The sequence below is a fragment of the Pieris rapae genome, chromosome 21, assembly GCF_905147795.1.
Source record: "Pieris rapae chromosome 21, ilPieRapa1.1, whole genome shotgun sequence".
Taxonomy (NCBI): domain Eukaryota; kingdom Metazoa; phylum Arthropoda; class Insecta; order Lepidoptera; family Pieridae; genus Pieris; species Pieris rapae.
The window spans coordinates 7,214,464-7,237,340 of record NC_059529.1 but is presented as its reverse complement, the minus strand read 5'-3'; the positions used below and the strand labels follow the sequence as shown (position 1 = coordinate 7,237,340).

At 35.4% G+C, this 22,877-nt stretch overlaps 3 protein-coding genes and 1 non-coding gene across 4 annotated transcripts in view; 2 read left to right on the top strand and 2 right to left on the bottom strand.

Annotated features, from left to right (window-relative positions):
- Positions 1-1,431, bottom strand: part of LOC110993884 (ski oncogene) — a 50,255-nt gene extending 48,824 nt beyond the window's left edge. Inside the window, exon 1 of the mRNA XM_022260286.2 lies at positions 257-1,431. Coding sequence (XP_022115978.1) covers positions 257-1,057 — 801 coding nt within the window. The 5' untranslated portion in view covers positions 1,058-1,431. The remainder of the gene's footprint in view (positions 1-256) is intronic.
- Positions 1,432-3,947: 2,516 nt separating this feature from the next.
- On the top strand, positions 3,948-5,125 carry LOC123689099 (sepiapterin reductase). The gene has a single exon (XM_022260358.2). The coding sequence runs from the start codon at positions 4,085-4,087 to the stop codon at positions 4,886-4,888; it is 804 nt and encodes a 267-aa protein (XP_022116050.2). The 5' UTR covers positions 3,948-4,084; the 3' UTR covers positions 4,889-5,125.
- A 3,709-nt stretch (positions 5,126-8,834) lies between these two features.
- On the top strand, positions 8,835-10,375 carry LOC110993932. The gene is made up of 2 exons (XR_002600205.2): positions 8,835-9,032; positions 10,089-10,375. It is a non-coding gene; the product is annotated as an uncharacterized LOC110993932 (transcript).
- A 5,356-nt stretch (positions 10,376-15,731) lies between these two features.
- LOC110993886 (mitochondrial 2-oxoglutarate/malate carrier protein-like) lies at positions 15,732-22,055 on the bottom strand. Its single transcript, XM_045632903.1, has 6 exons — positions 21,908-22,055; positions 21,115-21,333; positions 20,407-20,580; positions 19,617-19,719; positions 17,891-18,012; positions 15,732-16,494 (listed from the first exon to the last, which is right to left on the bottom strand). The coding sequence occupies exons 1-6, from the start codon at positions 21,979-21,981 to the stop codon at positions 16,314-16,316; spliced, it is 873 nt and encodes a 290-aa protein (XP_045488859.1). The 5' UTR covers positions 21,982-22,055; the 3' UTR covers positions 15,732-16,313.
- Between the last annotated feature and the right edge of the window lie 822 nt (positions 22,056-22,877).

The window sequence follows — 22,877 nt, the reverse complement described above, 5'->3', positions numbered from 1 at the left end:
TTTAATGTTAAAGTATTATTTTTACAAAGTCCTTGACTTATCAGTCGAGTATGTACTTACATTTCAGTCGCAAAATTGACGTGCCCTCGTTTTATCAGACAGACGCCGTGACGTCAATCAGCCGTTTAATACATAATCTCATATCGTACACGACAAATTCTAATAAGATACCAGTTAGAATAATATATGCCATATATGTGACAAAGAATGAGGAATAACAGCTAGTAGAAAAGCGATGATATCAAGGTCATTTTACCTGCTTTCGTTTGATGGGTAGTTGTTTCACCAGAGGGTGCGATGGTACAGCGTGCGTTTCCCTCGGCTCCCTCGTGGCTACATCATCCAACAAAGCCTCACACTTTTCCTTGTCCCGTTCATCATCCGACACCAGAAGGAACCGCCTCCATCTCGCCGAATCGAATCCCCAATGGCACGTGCGATGCTCGGTCGTGTGAGTATGGCACACGAACCGACGCGGAACATAGATCCCGCGACATTCCACACACTGCACTAGTCCTAGTTCTGGCGCGCAAACACCTCGCGCACCACCGAAACACTCATGATACACCCGAAATCCAGGTAACTTTTTGGCTGCCGCCGCCGGGGCGTGCAATAGAGCCGCGCAAAGCCGCTCCGCATCTGTCTGAGTTATCAAACCGCAAGACGGAGCCGTTCTGGGCAGCACGCCGGTCGACTTCAACTCGTGCAATTGCTCTGGCGTACACCGCGAACAGTATATTTGTAAGTCATCACACACGCGATTGATCTGTTCCAAACTAAAGTCCGTCAGAACCGAGGTCAGAATCTGCGGGAGGCAGAGTCGACGTTCGCCACCGACACTGAAGCAAGATATCGGCTCTCCTTCGAGTGCAGTCTCGCCGCGTTCGCCTAGCACTGGATCGGCAGCGAGGAGAATGGGCGGCGCGGCTCGAGGCAGCGGTGGCGGCGGCGCCGATGGCGGACCTGCGCGCCCCACGCCGGGGCCCTGGAGGCTCCGCGGTGCACTGGCTTGATAGGTTCTTAGCACCGAGCTGATATGGGGCGTCACAACATCCATGGTCGCGAGCTACGCCCGATTAGCGCGCGAACGGCCGCGCGTACGCGAGACTCCTCGACAGCGGTCGGAGCATGTCTGCGACGGATCGCGCCGCGCCCGCCTTCCCCGCGCCTGCTTCGCCGCCCCGCCGACAGATCCGTGCAAAAATAAGCGTCGAACTCATCACTGGGCTGACATTTTCCAAGGCGATTATCAACTGATCAATAAAATACAGGTGACAGAACGAATATGGCGCGTTATATCAAAGCGTAAAGGCGTGGATTCCGAGCGGTCACAGTCAAAGCAGCAGACGGATGGCTCGGCTACTGGAGAGTCTAGCCGGCGCCCCACACCCCGCGCACCGCTTCGCCGCGACGGGTCACGTGACCGACCTTCCCGTCAAAATATCCAGAATGGCGTTGCGAGTCGGCGCTACGTATTTCACATAGAATAGCTACAACAGATAGCCTAAATACAAATATAACTAATAAGATTTTTTTTTAATAAGAGTTATCTTATAAGGTTTTGGAAACCGGTTCAAGAAATTAAAATGGAACGAAAAAATGACCACATAATAAGGTTTTTTATCATAGGTAGTATATATCAAATCAAATCAAATCAAAATATCTTTATTCATATAGGTAAACATGTACACTTATGAACGTCAAGAAAAACAAATTAAAATAACTGTAAATTTACATTTACAACCAGTTCGCAAGTCAAGGGCGAAGAGCGGGTAAGAATTGGCAAGTTCTTAGCAACAAATTGTTTAAACTGGAGCAAATCAATCCCAAGGATTAGGATCATAAAAATGATCAATGATCATATATCAAGGATTAGGTATATGTGATACCTACCTATAAATTTAAAGACATACATGTTATTAATTTACTTTATCCACTTATTTTTATTTTTAAAAGTAAAAAAAAACATGAAACTTTAAAATTGAATACATAAAAACTAAAACTAAGTCAAACTTCTTAGAGTTAGAAAAAAGTAAGTTTTGAATAGAAACCATCTGTGAATTACTCTGTTTTGTTAATCTTTGATTGCGCGACACGCGCGGGGTATGAGATTTGAAGTGCGGGGGGGAATTTGGTGCGGGACGCGGGGCAAGGGCAGCCGTGTCTAGAGCGACCGCTCACAGCTCCGTGAAAACTGTTTTTATCATAATCCAATATTGAATTAAAATCAAACATATGACAGTGGGATAGAGACTATTTTTGCATGTAGGTTTTATTGTTGTGAATGTCATTAGAATCACCAGTCCATTGAAGTATGTACCAACGCTTATATCATTGAAATAAGGTCGGATATTGCGTGTTCTAATAAACAAAGCGTTTTGTAATCGCGACCGCCTGCAGAGTGGAGCTATTTTGTACAGTACTGAGTTGTTGTTGTTTTGCGTCATAGTATTTTGTATGGGCTTAATTAAAGAAACTAAAGAATGCTATTCATTGTCAACCATATTTTATAAACACCCTAAATACTCTTTTAAGATATTTGTCGATGATCAAAATCTCGTTAGGTAATTGAGTATATGGGTCATAACAAAAATATAAGCGATATAGGTAGTAGGTATGTAAAGTTTGAATAAATTGTATGTATGTATGTAACCTACTACTCCAATTTATTCAAACTGGATTCGAATTAGAAATCAGAATTAATTATAACAAAAGAAAACTAGGTAGCTAATAATGTTACTTATCATATTGTTAAAATATAATGTGACAGCTACATAATCAAAACAAAGAAATCAATAGTTGACCTTATTCATTTTACGCTCTGAGTTACATTTTACCAACATTGCAAATATTTTCTGTAAGGCAAGAGATTATTCAATTTCTAAAGGTCTTCATTATTAAAGTTTTATTCGTAGAATAAGTAGAATAAACAATGGTGCTATTACACCATAGGTAATTAAATTTTAAATATTTCCTGGCAAAAGGTATTTTTTTAAATAAAATAATAATGAAGCCAAAATGCGTAATATTAATTATCTTCTAGCCCTGTGCGATTTTGAATATGCCGCTAAACTAAATTTTGAGAGACTGAAATTAAATTAAAGGGATATTTTAAATTAAATCTTGTGCTAGTCATTGGCCATCTAGCTCAGTTTAAATTTAGTACCTAGTGAAGACTTGACGTTATAGTGTGGAACTAAATGCCTAGATGGCAGTAAACTATAAGTGAAAATTAAAAACTAATATTCTGTAACGGTTATATGACATTTGTCAAAAGTTTAGTCAAATTTCAACGTCATTCGTTTTCTGTTTTATATTGTCAAAATTAATTTATACATTTTTGCCCGCAATTGCAAATTAAGTTTTTTGTTATTACTCGATATATAATGAATGTTATGCATCGAGACTTGACTGACTAGTCGTGAGAGCTAATCACAATAAAACTAAATCAAAATAAACCCGGCAGGCATTTGGCTTCGGGCCTTCAAGTAAGTCAATACGTGACGACTTCCTCAAATTTTCTAAGAATATTTTGGCGATGTTCTATAAACGAACAAAAACATTAATTTTACATTAATTTTAGATTTACATGGATCCTTGGGGTTGTAAAATTAGTATATCAGAAGTTCCTGCTGAATTTGAAGATAATTTCAAGCCTGACCAGAAGTTTGATAAATTAACTGATTCTGCTGAGTACCTCGCTGTCCTCGGTAAGTTCATTATCCGCTGTTTGTATTTTTTGCTTTATCTATAATTTTTATCAATATTAAATGGTTTCATGTAAGGGGCAATAATTATCGTAAGGTTACGTACCCTTTGAATCTTATAAAGTTCAAGATTTGTTCTTTTTTGTTTTTTCGTCTCGTTCTTCGCATGTTTCTTTTGCAAGTAATTTTTCATTTTAAATATTTGATTACAGAAAGAAAACTAAAAGCCCTTAGAAAGAAAAACAAAGTAGTTGAAGACCTAGCTGCTTACAGAGCCGACTGCCTTGATCGTCTCATAAGAGAGGGCTGCGATCTTGACCCTGTCATTGGTGATACTGACTCTGAGAAACTCATCCAAGAATAAACAGTAAGTAATCATGGCATCATCATCATCTAACATTGATCTAACAGGACCCACCTTCTGTATTGTAACCGGGGCTTCACAAGGCATTGGAAAAGTTATTGCTATTGAGTTTTCAAAATTGTTTGGCCCAAATTCTGTGTTGCTGCTTTTGGCCCGTAAAACAGAAGAATTAGCACAAACTGCAAAACTCTGTGAATCTGATAATGTTAAAGTTATCTACAAATCCATGGATTTATCAGTGGCTACTGAACAGGAGATGTATGATGTTATTAGCCAGGCACTGAGTGGCCACAAAGTGACGGATTTCACCGCTAATATAATCTTCCATAATGTTGGATCTATTGGAAACTTGTCCATTAAAACATCTTGTATTGAAGATGTTAATGAGATGAGGTCATATTTTGACTTGAATGTCTTTAAAGTGATATCATTGAATACTCAGTTTTTGAAACTGTTTGAAGAAGTTGAGGACAGGATTATCATTGTCAATATTACTTCCCTGTGTGCTATTAAACCAATGAGCGGCATGGCATATTATTGTAGTGGCAAAGCTGCTCGTGAAATGTACTTCAGGGTCCTTGCAGAGGAGAAAAAGGACATGACAGTACTTAATTACTCCCCAGGGCCAGTGGAAACCACCATGATTGATTATGTCATTGATAACACTGTTAATGAGAATCTCCGAGAGGTATTCACCACCTTCAAAAACCAAGGTACTCTCTTAAAAGCTGAAACAACAATAAGAAAATTTATCAAAGTCTTAGTAGCAGGTAAATTTAAGTCGGGAGATCATGTTGATTTCTTTGATGTTGAATAGATTTCAATTATATGCTCAATGTATGTGTGCGTAGCTTTATTCTATCTATGCGGTATTGTGATCTTATATATTAATTATTGTATTCTAGGCACATGGTATGTTCTGAATTGAGGCTATTTAGTAATATGCTTACATGTTTCATGTATTGTGGCATTGTATTTCATTTCTCGAATTACAGTATCCTATTTACTCTTAATTGTATTTAATAAATTATTATGTATGAATACAATTCATAATAATAAATGCTTAATGTTGAAAGTTTTTTTAATTACGCCCGAACCCAATAATTAATCCACAATCTCAGATTGAAAACAAAATGAGATCAGACTGACAGTTGATTGCTCTCCTATCTACATCAATAACCAAACCCTATGAAGACAATCCATTTTGGCGACGGATAGAATGCAATCTTTTTACACTCATATTTGATAATCAATATAAATCAAATAATAAATAAAACTGTACAAATAACATTAAAATATATTTCTATATGTTTGAAACATCAAAAAGCTTTCTAATAATTTAAAAAACTGGTGTAAGTTAAAATCTTAAGATAGGATATTAGCATAGTTGAACTGTCAATTTCATACAAAGGTCTATCCACATACACCGATCCGACCTACCATTGATAACTTGTATCGCCAGATAGCTATTACAATTCGTCGATTGGTTATTAGCAAAATATTTTCAATATTAGGATTATGATGTTTACCTCAGATGGTCAAAAATGGATTGAGATAGGTTATTGGGTTTGGGTGTAACCCTATATTTTATGACTGTAATGAGTTACATTCATATTTCTTTATTACTTTTCAAAGATTAAAAACAACAAGCGTATGACGCAAACAATTATTACACAACATTGTGAAATAAATGTCATTAGTGGAATCAACTTTTAATGTTAATTAATAACAATTTTTTTTTCGTGAAAACATTACGACAGATTCGTACATTTAATTTTAAAACTTATAAGTTGTCGTTCACGTATTTTTAAAGGATTTTCTTATTTAACAATTGTTCAACCATTAAACTGGCATTTATTAAAACCGTATATATATTATGTATAAATTATGATGCAAACATGTTTTGGTCGATAAATTACTGAACGAAACTTTACACACATCATTGCCCATGAAAATCACAAATTCTTTTCCGTAATAATATAGGTAACACAATAATTTTACATAATTATTCATAGTTAACAAACAGCGTTTCTTTAGGCTCTTTTTTTTCGTTCACCACCACTATGTGAAATCATACGTCCGAGGAGGTGTTATTACAAATTTTCCCCTTTCAAATCCAAACGCACTTGTGTGCCTTGTACAGGTGGGCATTCTGTTAATAGGCGGTGCCCGTTTCAGTTAATATCCTATAACCCCTAGGTGGGGCAGATAGCGTTGACAGTGAGTCTCCATCTTGGGTCTCGTATTTAACCTCGCTCCAAGTTCTACCAGCACACTTTGTCTCGCCTGGTTTGCTTGGGACGGCCACGCTTTCGCTTTCCTTGCGGGTTTCAATCAATCCCTTAGTTTTCATTTTCCTATAGCTAATGTTGGAATACATAATATATCTAATACCTATACAAAAACGTTCAAACATTTACGAAATGTAACCTATCAATTTATATAATGAAAACCCATATTTAATTACTCAGTACTTATAACTATGACCGTACAATAAATGCCTTTTTTAATCGATTTGTTCATATTTTAAAAGTAAATACGATCGGCTAAAGTCAAATAGTGTATCTTTTTACTCTAGATTCACGCCCTTGATACTGTGCGTTGGTGAAAGTAGGCTAAGCGACCCATTACAATTGTGCAATAGTAATATACTCTAGATATAGATAAAAAAATTAAACTACAAGCTATTGGTTATCTGTGTACTCTATCGCACTGTTCTTGTTTATGGCTGGACTATTTTTTGAGTTATAAACACAATATATCGTGGAATATGTGTTGGTAAGATAACGGCCGGATTAAGGGTCGCTTCTTGTATGCTATACAGTCTCCCGTTCCCAGGAAGCAATGGTTCGCCAAATGTGGTAAAACTGCCACTTCTACTTTAATCGTATCGACGGTATGCGGCTGCGACATAACAGTCTTCTAGTTCATTTGATATCGTAACTACCGCCTGTGTGTGTGGCGAAAGTTATTCTGACTTGAATCATGTTTTCTTTTCTTGTCATAAGTATGACCATTCTTCCTTATGTATTTCTTTGGTTTCTCTATGATGTTCCCCTTCCTTTCCTATATTTTATGTATAAGTGATTACTTCACAAATTATTTGTAACTAATATCACCGTCGTATATGAAATTGATTTAAAAACACCAAAATAATATTTATTTATTCACACTGTTTAATTGTACTGTTACGAAACACGTAAATATACTATATACTAGAGTATACAACTTGAACATAGTTATCGATTTCCATGCCACCTAGACCTAACTTTACGATGTCGACTGTTGATGTGTTGGTGTGCGCGCATCGTAAAAATTCGCTCTCATCATTTTTCTCCATCGCACCAAAAGAAGTATACCTTAAAAAAATTTTTTTAGACAATATATTTTGTTTTGAACTTGAACTCAAAAAACAAAAATAAAATGTAGTACTTCGGTTTTATTTCAGAAAAGCGAACAATGTGTATGGGACTAAAAAGGCTCAGTAAAATATTTGTTTTATTAATTTATATATAAATAGAAAACGCCGTAGATTTCTTCAAGGGTTTATTTTCAATTAAATCTACGAGGAATTTGTTCACACTGAAAGACCGGTATTTCGCACAGAAATGCACTTAATCAACTGAAACACACAATAAAACACTGTCACTAATCACTTCAATTACACAGTACTTTATCACTGCTCTTCACTTATTCGCAGTTTATCTCTTCGGTGGTTATCGCTTGAACTACTGAACTGATTGGTCGCGTTTTGGCTCGCTTATATATCCATGGGAATAGTCTCCAACGATGTTCTTTCATCAAAGGGGTATAACCAGGCCTGAAAACGGGTATGCTGAAAAGTTTACCATTCGTCTACACGTATTCTGAAACCGACTGAATTGTTTTTTTCAGCCTCATGAAAACTAGGGTAACATAATGTAAATTACGATTTTCTAATATGTGATTGACCCTCTCCTGAAACTGTCATAAATCATATTTCAGCCTGCTGAAAAGTTCTTTAAGTAGTGGAAAGATGTGAAGATGTGATATACAGGGTGTCCCAAAAGTCAACGTTAATTTTTCTGATAACTGGTGTGGCATTACCTATCAGAAAATTTCGACTTGACGTCGACTTTTGGGGCACCCTGTATGTATGTTGTCGTACGTCGGATGATTTATTTTCGCGTCCTTACTCTAATGACCCTTTTATCGTTATTTACCTATTCCGTTAATACATAATTCTCGAAACTTGCTCCGATGTTGCATGATGTATGTGGTAATTTGAGTGTACTAATTTGAGTGTGCGACCAACCAGGCTCCAGAAGATAAACCACTCCTTATATGGAAATTGTATTCGTTTTTACAACAAACTCCCAAGCGAAATTAGAGAACTATGAGTAAATAAATTCAAAGCCCTTGTTGAAAGTAAATTAATTAATAAATCCTTTTATTATACCTTGTGATTGATTTGCTCCAGTTCAAACAATTTGTAAAACTTGGCGATTGGAAAGTTTCTTGCCAGTTCATCTTACCCGCTCTACGCCCCGACTTGCGAACTGGTTGTAAATGTAAATTTACAATTAATTTAATTTGTTTTTCTTGACGTTCATAAGTGTACATGTTTACCTATATGAATAAAGATATTTTGATTTGATTTGAATGTTCGCACTTTAGGTAACCGAAACCTCGGCAAATGCCGTATTTACGGGACGAATTACAATTAGTGTTATTTCAGAGAAGCAAAATTTTTGCCTACAATTAAAAAAAATATATATTTTCAGCTATCCTATGACGGCCGGGCGCAAAAGTCTGTTTCTTTTCCTCATGAATCTGGCCTGGAAATGCCGGTTCAGTATGCCGTTACTCCTCAGTGGTACGATGGCGTTATTGGGGCAGGCCTGGATGTTCCAGATTCGGGTCCAAACCGTACAAGAACTGAATGAGAATGAGGTTTCATAGTTATATAGTAGTTATCTTTGGTAATTAATAAATTTTAAAATAACTATTATATACCATGTGCCAATGGTCTATTTAAAACAATGCCCCTACAACTCTCCTCGGGGCCATAATTTTTTTCTAGAACGGGCAAACGGGCAGGAGGCTCACTTGATGTTAAGTGATACCGCTGCCCATGGACACTCTCAATGCCAGAGAGTTCGCGAGTGCGTTGCCGGTCTTTTATGAATTGGAACGCTCTTTTCTTGAAGGACCCTAAGTCGAATTGGTTCGGAAATACTTCAGTGAGCAGCTGGTTCCGCAAAGTGGTGGTGCGCGGCAAAAACATCCTTAATTAAAATGCGCAGTTGTGGAACGGCGGATTTATGTCGGTATCGTGATTTATTTTTCTAACTAAAAGCTACAACCACAGTCGTAGGATATTTTTCTATATACCACTACATTATTCTACCTTAAAAATTACTACTAATTCGATAGAATACCAAAATACTCCCCACACCAATTTATTTAATTACTTAAAAATAAAATTTTCTATGTGTACCGGCAAGTCAATACAGCAGTCGTCACCTTCTTGTCTATGAATGAAATTATGAATGTTCTAGACTTAGAAATATGTATGTTCTATACATGAAAGTCTAGTATAGTCCAAGGGCAAGAACCAGTCTGTTGCACAGATCCCCGTTATCTAGGACGTTGCGCCTACTAAATGTTGTCTCCGACACTATCGACATATTTCTGTTTTAGCGATATTGTGTATATTATGTGTTTAATATTATATATGTACTTTATCTATATTTTATTAAATGTTTCTTGACAGCATCGTTTTGGCATAGTCTGTAAGGATAATGTATGTAATAAATAAATAAATGATTATGGGTTACGGATCTCTGGAGCGAGAGAATGTGCAATGATAGACGAAACTCGGAACCTTGCGTATGACGTATGCTTATAATATAGAGATACATTGCGTAACAAATTGCAATAAAACGGAGCGCAATATCGTTTTGTCTTTCGTTTCACTATCTCAGCCAAAGTTTGAGAAGGGATATGGCTGTTCTTAATAACCAATTTGTCCTCAGCTGGCATATTATGATGATGACGATATGGACGACGATTCTCGGGACACTGAATCCACTGACTCTTGGGAGACAATAGTTGAAGAAGTGGCGTATGGATGACTGTTATTTAGCGTTATATCCCACCATGATCACGCGCATGTGTTGTTCAATCGTTTAATACCGGAGTAGATATTTCTGGTATACGTTATATCAGAAAAATTTTGACTTCAGCAAGAAATTTACGTTAAATTATCAATACGATATCGTTTGTTACGTTAAGGGCCTGTTACACAATGTCCGGATAAGTTCCAAATAAGCTATTTATTACTTATTCGTAGGATAAATAGTATTTTTGCGTTTCACGACTGTCAGATAGCGCGATACGTCATGAAATTCGAAGTATCTTATTTGGAACTTTTATCTTTCGAATAATTTGTGTAATGCATAGCTATTTGGCACTTTATCCATACATTGTGAAACAGGCCCTTAAAGTCAAACTAAAGTTTACACTTATTCTATTGGAGCTTCCGTTTTGTTCCAAATATGGCCACGATACGTTTCTAAAGTGTCTATTGCAAGAACTATTGACTTTATCGTTAATACTATTTACGTTAGGAAGATTTCACTACTACACGACGTGATCCGTTTGCGTTTCAATTTTGCTTATCGGTTTTAAGGTTCATTTTGCAATGTATATTATTAAATATTAAATATATAGAGTTTCGAAAGTGGCATTGATTCTGATTTGTGAAATGATTGAGTCATGATTAATAGTAGGCCAATACCAGATGGTCTGTGCGTAAAACAGTCGTATCGGATACTAAAACAGTGATAATTTACCTTTTTATTATGTTGACAACACTGTTATGTCATTCGACACTTTTGACAGTTACGCCTGTTTTCTTACCGCACAGAGTCTTACAGTCTAATTGTCAGAGGTTTCGTAGAATTGTCACATATTGACAATTCTACGGTATTTTTGTCAATTAACGTCGATAAGTCAGCATCAGATAGCTGATAGATAAGTTTATATAAATTATGGTTGTGTTTATTATCATTGTCAGTTAATTATTATAAAATAATGGAATCCATGTAAAATTTTGTTATAATCAAACAAAATTGTCTTGATAATGAATAATTATTTTATAGTGGGTCCTCATACTAGAATATTAATAAATCCTAGAGTAAGATTCTACGAAACTTAATGCTAAGTATGATTCCCGTCTGTCAAAATCCAATATGTATTGAATGACATCTGCAAAAAACCATGACTTTCTAAACAACTGGTATTATACATGGTATTAGTCCACGATTTATAAGTGCGTGGAAATGCCTCAAATGTGGTGATACATATGTTTTTACAGTGATACGGGGAAGAGACTTAATAGTAATTAGGTTTCAAATCTGAATATTTTTACATAGTGGGCAACAGGAGGCCTATTTGATGTTAAAAACATCCGCCGCCCATGGACAATGTTTTAATAACAAAACGCGTATATTTAAAATTCTCGTTTTAAATATTAAAAATTCCCGCTGAAACCACTTTTATTGATATTTTTTGTATGTTTGTTAGATTTTAAAATCGAGAGAGCCCATTTTTTTATTATCTGGACTTTATTAACAAAACTTTCACCTTCAACATTTTTATATTACTGTAATAATTTTATAGCATGAATATTATGAGAGTGGAGTGTTAACCGCAAATAAAGTTTTGGATTACGATATTGGATATAAATTATAAAAAGACATACATAATAGGTCAGCTATTCTGTATGTCCACCGGTCAAATGTGATAATCCGCGAAACTCGTTGCGAGACGATAGATTTGCCATAAACGATTTGTCGCTTCATTCAATTAATTATATTAGTTAATAGAACCAGTTATGATAATAACGCGAGTTGACGGAAATACATGATAATGCGTTTTTTGTTTATATTACTTATTAATAAACATTTGACCTTGTCAATGGATGATTGCATTTTGTTAAAAATGTACTGTTTGAAATTTTATTTTCTTTGAAATACTAACTCTTTATAGAATCCAAAAAATATAATATATAGATATTTGCTACGTGTGATAAAGTATCAATCGTAATGATGGTGTGCTTCGTATTATATTGGACCAATCACAGACTCGCCATAGCCGACCAATCATGCCACATCATTCGAGCAAAACGCGACTGATTATAATTCGTCCGGTATTGTATTCCGAAGGGTTTCATATCACAAGCTGAAGCAACGCAATCAAATAAAATCCAATGTTAACTTCAGGTAGTGTCACTCGATTTACGCCCTCACCCAATAACCTATCTCAATCCATTTTTGACCATCTGAGATAGACATATTAATCCAAATGTTGAAAAAGTATGGCAATAATCGGTCGACGGATTGTAATAGCCATGGTAGACTTTTGTATGAAAATGACAGTTCAACTGAGCCAATATCCAATCTTAAATTTGTTTTTAATGTCAAATCAAAGGTGACTAAAGCGAACATACCCTGCGGTAGCATTGACACGAGTTGTAATAAATTCAACGATTTCGAGGATAAAGAAGAGGGAATCCGGCTTTTCCTTCAAGATGACAGTATAAGCTCCAAGGAAAACTTGGATAACTGAAGAGATCTGGAGGACTATCAACGATCTGATCTGTATGAAATGATCCGGCCCACGAGACATTTTGAAAAATACCCAATTAAAAAAAATTACATTAGGTACTTATACTCATGGGCGACACATCAAAAGATTACAAAAACTAAAATTTTCCGCAGCTTAGAAAATTCGCAAGAAGATTGATTTGAGCGTTTGGCAGTACTTATAAAATATAAATGAACAATAACAGTTCTTTTCATTGAGGAGAGTCAATAAATCAACACTGACTGACGATAATTTGGAAAATTCTATACTGATATCTGTATCAATGGAAATTCTAGCACAAGTGATTGATTTCAATTTAAATGTCGTAATTTGTAATAATTGCAAATTTAACGATGTACCTAATTATAATGTACCATTTTTTAAATTTCATTTTGACATTTTAATAAATTTTACTATATTGTTTAATTATTCGTATTATTTCATGTCTAATGTCTATCGCATAAATATTATCACTACTTTAAAATGCAATATATTATCTAATATTAATAAGTATTGATTTAAATATTCAATTTAAATCACTTCTGATTGTAATTCAGACGCACATATAAAATTCGCACTTTTATAATGAAAACACGTGTTTTAATGCAGAAACTCAAAGCATGTGGCTAAATATTATAAATATAAATACACAGTGAACAGACGCGGCGTGCGTGCGCCACTAACAGAGGTTCCATTTAGTGGGTAACTTCATTCTGTTAATTTTGTGTCACGGTGCGCGCGCATCGTAAAATTTCACTCTCATCAATTTTTCATAACGCGCCTAAAGAAGTATAACTTCAATAATCCGAGATTGTGGATTGTCAGACTATGACAGTCGATCGATCTCCTATCTGCATCCCAATAACCAAACCCTACGAAGTCAATCCATTTTTGGGTCTCCTGGGTCACTCCTATCCGGTCCAAACTTACCCACAGGTGTTAATCACTTGTGGCATACAGGGTCAACAAAGAAATTTTCGCCGTCGCTTTATACACTAATTTACTGTTCGTAGCCCAATATGTCATTAGATACGGTATCTAAATGGCTAATTAATACAAAAACTAAATTAATTATATTCTAAAACATTTTATATACCTGTTTTGACAAAGTAAACCACTCTGTTTATCAATTATTAATTAAGTGCTTTTAAAAACGAGTCTATATTTTTCGACAAATTATGTGAAAATAGTAATTTTTGTACACAAATTATCGAAAATATAATAGTGTTTTTTTATTATTATTTTTTTTGACTCACCTGATGTTAAGTGATACCGCCGCCCATGGACACTCAATGCCAGAGGGCTCACGAGTGCGTTGCCGGCGTTTTAAGAATTGGTAGGCATTTTGAATTGTGTACATTAATTTTTGTGATTATATAGTTTAAATTCATTCGCACGTTACATGAACACGTACGCGCCACGCCGTCTGTGTCGTTAAGTTTCACTACAATAGTTTTCGTTTACTCTGACATTGATAATAACCGTAAAATTAATAATAACATCCTTTAATTCAGGTTATCAGGCACAAATTGAAAGCAACTTATTTGTTGATTTAAAATGATCAAATTAATTTAAATACCATCTTGTTTTTTATTTAAATATTAGACTTTTATTTATGTAAATGAGTATCAGTGCTTGTACGACCCAAGGCTGCACAATGCACATTTTTCTCATTCAAGCTTTCTTAGTTTTATGACCGTAGCGATTTCTTTGTCAGAATAACGCCCCGAGACTATAGGCTCTTTTTAACGGTTACATTGCATTCATTCGTTACATAGCAATTTACAGTTAAGTTTGTTATGGAAGAGCTGGGAACCCTGACACAGGTATTTTTACTTAAAAGTTACACTATGAAAAGAAAGATGTACTTAAAATGAAAAAAAAAAAGTTTTTCGCTTATATTCTACTAATAAAAACTATATGACCGAGTTGGTTCATAGCATCAAGCTCAATTAGCACGCATTGGGTTACTTAAAAGTGAAATAAATTTTTAAATCTACGGCGATGATGAACCAACTAGGCACATCAAACTTAATTACTTTCATATACATGATTGTTTCGTAATACAAAAAAAAAATCGAATGAATTAAATTTGTTTTATAATCCTAAGGGCCTGTTTCACAATGTATGGATAAAGTACCAAATAACTATGCAAAACATAAATTATTTGGAAGATAAAAGTCCTTCGCATAAGAAACTTCGTGCTTCATGACCAATAGCGCTATGTGACTGTAGGGAAACGCAACAATATCCTACCACTAAGTATAATAATAATAAATAGCTTATTTGGAACTTATTCGGACATTGTGAAGACCATAAGTCTATAAAACAGTTTACGAGTCGGCCAATGTATCCAGGTCATGCAAAAAAAACTCGGAGTTGGCGCAATGCCTGCAGAAAGCGCTAGATAAGTGTATGCTCACGGTACATTCATACTAATTCAAATCAAATCAAAAATAATTTATTCATGTACACTTATGAACGTCAAAAAAGAAATATACATTGAATGTTTCTAATTTACATTTACTGCCAGTTCTCAAATAAAGGGCGTAGAATGGAAGAGAAGAAATGGCAATAATCTTTCCGCCACTCTTTAAAACAGCACTTGCGCAATTATCAGTTTAATACTAGCGACCCGCCCCGGCTTCGCACGGGTGCAATACTGATACTAAATACACTACAGAAAATCTGTGAACGTTGTATATAAAAATGTGGGTTATCCATAAGAGATAGACATACCTAATATACCATCACGGACTTTTCTGAAAAGTTAAGTCTGTCTTTTCTCAAAAATAACAGTACTTCTCCACTATTTAATGGATGTTATTATACATATAAACCTTCCTCTTGAATCACTCTATCTATTAAAAAACCGCATCAAAATCCGTTGCGTAGTTTCAAAGATTTAAGCATACAAAGGGACATAGGGACAGAGAAATCGACTTTGTTTTATACTATGTAGTGATAAGAAGTATATGATTATCAATAAAATAAAACATGGTTTATATCTTTTATTTGTATATACATTTATGTTAACCAAGAACGAATTTCCGCCGGAAAACACTTCTGCATTCCATGTAATTAAAAAAATGATGCCGCACGATACATTCAAACTAACCTCGACCAATATTAGCGCCGTCACAAGATTAAATCTAACTCAGTCTTATTAATTGCTTCTAAGAAGCTGTTTTCAATACAGCATTAACTTAATTTCAGAGAAACAAAAGAGCATCTTAGTTAAAACAATAAAACGGAGTAAATATTAAAATACGTGTAAGTATTAAGATCTTAACTGAAGCACTCATTTGTTTTCTCAATGTCAACACATTTGACTTACATTTAAATAACTGTTTTAGATTTTACGAATATATTACAATTAAGTGAGGTTAATATTGTCCCCGTATGTACCCGACTTTAAAGATATTTTTAAGATTCACTTAAGTTCGAGACGCTAAGGGTAAGATTCAGAAACGTGATAATGTTACGTCTAACTCCTATGTCAAAAAAAGTACCTATTGGATTTGCTTTTGACATATGGAAATCATGGTTCCGTCCTCGTTTCTGAGTTACCCTGAGACCGCTGGATGAAAGAGCCAGTACCCAATATTTAATTAAGCATATTTGAAGTAGAGAGCTTTCATTTGTTCTAAAAAAATAAATGTAAATATTGTATGAGGGCCTATTTTCGCGTAGGTCGGCAGAAATCCGCTCCACAGCGCCAAGATCCCTTCGTTTTTTATTATATTCATTAAAACAGTTACTTGTCCGGCGCCTTTACTTGAATTTTGGACTCTGGAATTTTATAGAAGGTTTAATGACAATCTCTATATATTGTACTTATATAAATCTCCTGTCACGATGTTTGTCCGCGATGGACTTCTAAACTACTAAACCGATTTTAAATTAAATTGGCACACCGTGAGCAGTCTGGTCCAACTTAAGAGATAGGATAGCTTACATCTCAATTTATACTCACAATATTATTTTATTGCAAATATTTGTTTATTATTTGATAAAATTCTAACAGATGGCGCTGTGTTAAATGTACCAACGTTTCACATAAATTCTCCTACCGTTTCCCTTGAATAGTTTACTACTATGTAATATAAGAAAAACCTTAGCCACAGCAACGCTTGGCCGAGTCTGTTAGTATGATATAAAAATCTGGATTCAAAGCGAATAAGTTTAAAAATAGAAGGCACATACAATCGAATTTTAATTGATTTAAATCGCAGATTCGAAACAGGCTTCTATTTTAAACCTTTTTTTTATAATAGGTAAACGGGTCTTATGTTCCACATTACCAAAAGACTCGCAGGTGCGTTGCCGGCCTTTTTATTGTTATGCTCTATTGAAGGATCCTAATTCGAATTGGTTTGTTAATACTTCCGTTAATTTAATAATTAAACTTAGTTTTTAAACGAATAACAATACTGCTGGCAATACTTAAGCATGTACGTTATGTGAACATTAAATCAGTAATTTCATCGAGTTCTTTAATCGTGGAAATTATTCCAATATAAAAAAAAAATTGCGTGAAAACACGGCACGCTCATTTAACACGATTAATTCATACGTTAATTCAATTAACTAGATTTCAATCAACATTTAAAAACTAAGCCAAATGTATTCATTCAAGCACATACAAACCTTCGCAATATGATACCTCTTTTGATAACAAACAATGCAATCGCACCTATTTTCCTAAGTACTGTGTAATCACAAAACGACTAATAACTAGCTATCAAATTACCGAGGTACGGTATTCACCAAAAAAGTCATGTAAGTACTTTTTATGCTTATAAAAATTGTGACAATGTGCTCAATAATTTCTGTGAATAAGATAATAATAAAAATATCGGACGTTACGCAACGTCCAATATTTGGTATGAGACTATATTTTTCTGTTCTGTGCTTGACGTGAAATAGCATACTATTTCATTTAAATCTATTCAAATGTAATATATATGTATATAAAAAAGTTCTTTGAGGGTTTGTTCCACAGCTTTCCTGTTGTACAGCTCGCCTTTGTGGCACAAAGGCCTCCGCCAGCTATCCCTGGCAAGTCTTTGCCACAGAGGACCGTTAGCTTGTATAAAGTCATCAGCCCACCGCGCACATGGTATTACTCTCCTTCGCTTGGTATCACACATATTTCTTTATACTAAAGAAATTAAAAAGAATATACCTCGTTTTGACAATATCTACGGGAAGTGAGGCTGCGGATGTTACGAGACCAGCGATCATGGCGCATGTAGCATGCAGGAGGATCCCGTCAGCCATGCCTCTTGCTAGCAATATTTCACGTGACTAGAAAAAAAATATTTCATTAAGAGATCGATTTATATAATAATAATAAGCCTTTATTTTTCCACATACTATTTACATAGATTAAATAAAATAGATATAAATACAATTTTAGCTAAGATGCGGCCTCTGTCCGACAGAAGGCCTCCTCCAACTTTTTCCACCCTAATTAATTATGTGCCATCGTCATCCGATTTCTTCCAGCTGTCCTCTCGATCCTGTCAGCCCATCGCTGTATTGGTCTTCCTTTGTTTCTTGTTCTTTTTGGACCAGTTTTGGACTGGAGACTGGTCCAAAAGAGATCGATTGAAACCTAACCTAACTCCAGTAATTGCGGAATGCGGATTACTGTATTCAACTAGACATTAGATATGGTAGACCTATTTATCTAATAAAACATATTTTAATAGAATAGCTATACTCTGATTTCCCCCCCATTTCTTTGCAAAGTTTTATTTTGTTAAAAAAAACACTCAGATTTTAATTCCGTAGATTTCTGACGGCCATTTGTCATGAAATTGTAATTTCGCCCGGCTAAACCGGGCGAAATTACAATTTCAATACGTGTCTTGTCGTGTCCATGTGATCATCGGACTCTATACATAAATTAATAAAATTAGTGAATGTATCCATTTTATGAAGTGCGGTGCTCCACATTAAAAGAGGTTTACGGCGAGTGATAATTACGTCCATTTTCATTTCAAACATTATAAAACGCACAAGATAACACATTTAGGGCCTGTTTCACAATGTCCGGATAAGTTCCAAATAACCTATTTATTACTTATTCGTAGGATAGCGCGACTGTCAGATAGCGCTATACGTCATGAAATGTGAAGTATCTTATTTGGAACTTTTATCTTTCGAATAATTTATGTGTTGCATAGCTATTTGACACTTTATCCATACATTGTGAAACGGGCCCTTAATATTTTTAAACACTTTAATAAACCTGGTATTAGTAGGCTGTGATGTCAGCTAAATAAAAAGTATTTAAAATTAATTCGTGATATTGAAACAATTTTTGTATTAGGTTATTTAATTAAATAAATATACCGATTTACCTTTTTTTAGGTAAAACTGAAAAATACGTAGAATTTTATTTCTTATTGCTCTCAAAAGGAAAAAAATTGTTTCATTTTCGGCGAAGAAATTTTTTAGTAGCCGTAGCAATTCTACGGAATTCGGAGTCAGATCGAGATGACAAAGTAGTAAAGATATTCCCTATTGCGATGGCATGGAAGACCTTTTTTCTCAAATAAATTTCTGTTATACGTATAACAATAGTTTCGCAAGCAGATATATTTACTATATCAGATGATTATCAGACTATTCCAGTTTTGGTGCGCCTGTAACTATAGTTTCGAGGTTACTGGTGAAACCTCTCTGCGGTAACCGGACTAAGTAGGTTTGTTTCTAGATATTTGTTGGCATATCTTATTATCTGGGGTTAATAATAAGACAACCCTGTTTAAGAGACTCGGAACAAACTTCTACAAATGCAGGCAACATTAGAAGCAGTAATCACCAATCTCAACAATTCAATGCAGCCAAAAGAAATACCAGTGAAACAAATGCTGTGTTCTTTAAATAATTTGTGATGACACCTGCTGGTAAGTAGATAGTTGTGCCCCATTGACCACCATGGCTCTGGTGACAGTCGCGGTCATTCCACGCATGAGAGCACTGGTGCCTTCTTCGCGACATATCCTGCAAACAACTGAAAGTAGAAAATTTGACAGGCGTTTAACCATAGCCTAGCGGAATCTAGGAACTATTTTGTCTTTTGCGATAACGTGATTGTTTATTAGTGGTGCAAAATGAATAAAAAATGTACTCTCTAAAATTATAGAAATTAAATTGGAAATTCCAATTTGTTTGAGATTGTTTTTCCAAGTATTAATTCGCTTCTGGAGCTCTAATCCATAGCTTTTTCAAGCAGTTTAAATTTTTAACTATTTCAGTCGTGGATATTTATTTTTGTTTCGTATGGGGCAAACAGGCAGGATGATGACTTGATGTGAACTCATAACGCCACCACACACACAAATTACCAGAGGCAACGCACTTGTTGCCTGCCTTTTCTTGTAGGACCCTAAGTTGAATTGGTTCGGAAATACTTGTGGGCAGCTGGTTCCACAAAGTGGTGGTGCCCCGCAAAAACTGCCTTGGAAAAGGCCGAGCTGTTCTGAGAGTGGAATTTCGTATTCTGCCTCGATATCCGATGATGAAACTCAGCTGCAGCTATTAATCTGAACAACTCTGAACGACCGACGACCAGTCTCTAAATAAGGTACATCAATACAAGAAAGCTGTAGAACTCTTGAGGGGACTTTAAGTAGTTATACTGCCACTCGTCACAATGAACCTCAACTATATGTGCAAATGTATAAATACCTGGCCAAAGCATCTATGACATGTTTATAATTCCTTCGTTTATCAGGCGGCAGTCTTCCATCAGCCGTCATTCTGATGAGAGCAATTTCTGCTGGATTTCCAATCAGCGCGCCCACCCCACCCGCGAAGCTTCCTAAACCAATTTTAGCCGCGAGATTTGGTGTGCCAAAGTTTCTGTATAAACGTAAAAAGTACACGCAAAAGGAAACAGAAAATGCTATATTACAAAACTATACCAACGTTCCAGAATCGACAAACAAGTTTTTTGTTAGTTGTTATGACTAAAGACATAAAAAGATTGATGCGCCACAGGTTTTGTAACTACAATTTTGTAACATTAATTTAGACAGGAATTCCTAATGCTTGCTATGGTTTTAGCTACATTTAACGATACTTTAACACATTGAATGCTTAAACAATGGATACAAAGTAATAGCCGGAAACCAAAACTGTTTATGGCCAATTTTGATTAATAAGTCCTAAATATGATTGTTTGAAAATATATATGTATACTAAAATATCGGATCCAAATGGGGGGCATACAGCACATTGGTTAGCGAATACTCGGATCCGAGAGATAGGCATGATTTAAAAAAATTAACGGGACGCACGCAATGCTCAATGGGCGACACCGCTGCTATGACCCCGCTCTACTCGGATCCGAAAGAGCTCTTATATGTTAAAAGTTTTTGATAAAAATATTCTTACGATTGATAATAATCAAACACTGCATTGAAACATCCAAGCCGGCCGGTTGTATAAGTGGCTTGACGGAACAGCGCCGCACTGAGGCCATTGTAGAAGCCAAAGATACCATCACTTTTCATGATACCGCCTACAACTTCCCCAATGGAACCTTTGGGTCCTGCCAGCTGCATCCTGGTTTTGATTAGATCCATCGGTTGTACGACACATATTGCGAACATTCTGTAAAGTTTATTCTTTGATCACTGATGAACAAATATTACCCCGTATCATCTCGACAGAGTACCGAAAGTTTTTGACTCTCTCTCTTGACCTACACCCTCTGTCTTCTTTGCCGATGAGTAGGGATGCCTACAGGTTCAAATTTAATGACGTGTTAGTTTGAAGACAGAACTCACAGATCTAGTCTAAATGCGGCCAGCAAGTATTGCAATACTTATAATAAAAAGGTTAAGTATTTTATGAATTAATCGCTGGAATTACAGAACCAACTGAGTTAATTCTCAAGTTACACTAGGTACTAATGCTGCCTATGCGGTAATACCTTGTTTATGAGAGCTAAAATCAGCACATCAAGGTTTCTGGTTCCATTAACAGACCGTCCCCTTATACAGGGCTTTTCAATTATTAGTATTTGCAGAATTACTAACTTTTAAAAATAATAAGTTTTTTCTGTAAAATACCCTATCTACAATATTTGAGGTACTTTCCCTTCATGTCCCATAACTTTGGGAAGTCCTGTATGCCCTCAAAAGATTACCAGATGCCAAGAGCAATGAAAGAACACTAAACTTACCCACTCAGTCCACCTATAACGAAGTTCGTCCATCCTGGCAAAGTCTTAGGAGCTGGAGGCTTTTTGTCTGCCATTTTTAATTATTTTCCTATTTTTTTGTTTTATTAAAGTTTTTAAATTTTGAAGTAATCCATTTTATTTAGTTTCAGTGCGGTTTGTGACATTGGCATTTCTTTTTATAAATGTTGACATACTCTTTATAGGTTTTGCTATTCACACTATATTTTTTTACGGGATTTCGTTTTAGAGAATAATGTGAATATAGTCCACGCTTCTATACTCTATGCTATGCTGTTTATAAAAAGGACGGAAAAATAACATAATAAACCATTTTGGGGTTGCGAGATGTGAGATACTAATTATATTTGTAGCGACATATATTATGTGACTATCACGATGACGTTATATCCTGAATCGGGCCAATAGTGATTCCAACTGCTGTGTAAATGTACAATATTTCTACCTCAGAAAATAGGCCTTAATAGCGGCCTCTCAGTGGTTAGACTGCTTGGGCTTGAATCTCCTGTCACGATGTTTGTCCGCGACGGACTCCTAAACTACTTAACCGATTTTAAATTAAATTGGCACACCATGAGCAGTCTGGTCCAACTTAAGAGATAGGATAGCTTAGATCTTTAATTATAGTTGCAATTTTATTTTATTGCAAATTATTTGTCTATAATTAATTGACAGTCACAATTATCTGTTAACTCCAAAAGATTCTAACAGATGTCGATACTTTTCGACTGGATTGAGTAAGTTATCAATAGATGGCACTGCTATGGTAAGCCGACAAACGTGTCATATAAGCTACAATTCAATATGATGATTACCACGTGTTATTGAGGCTTAAGTATAAATTAAATTTATTTTGTGAAACGAAGGTGAAACGTATAATTATTTAATACGTTCTATAATAGTTTACAAAATACATTTCATATGAATAAATAATACATAATATAGTCTTCGA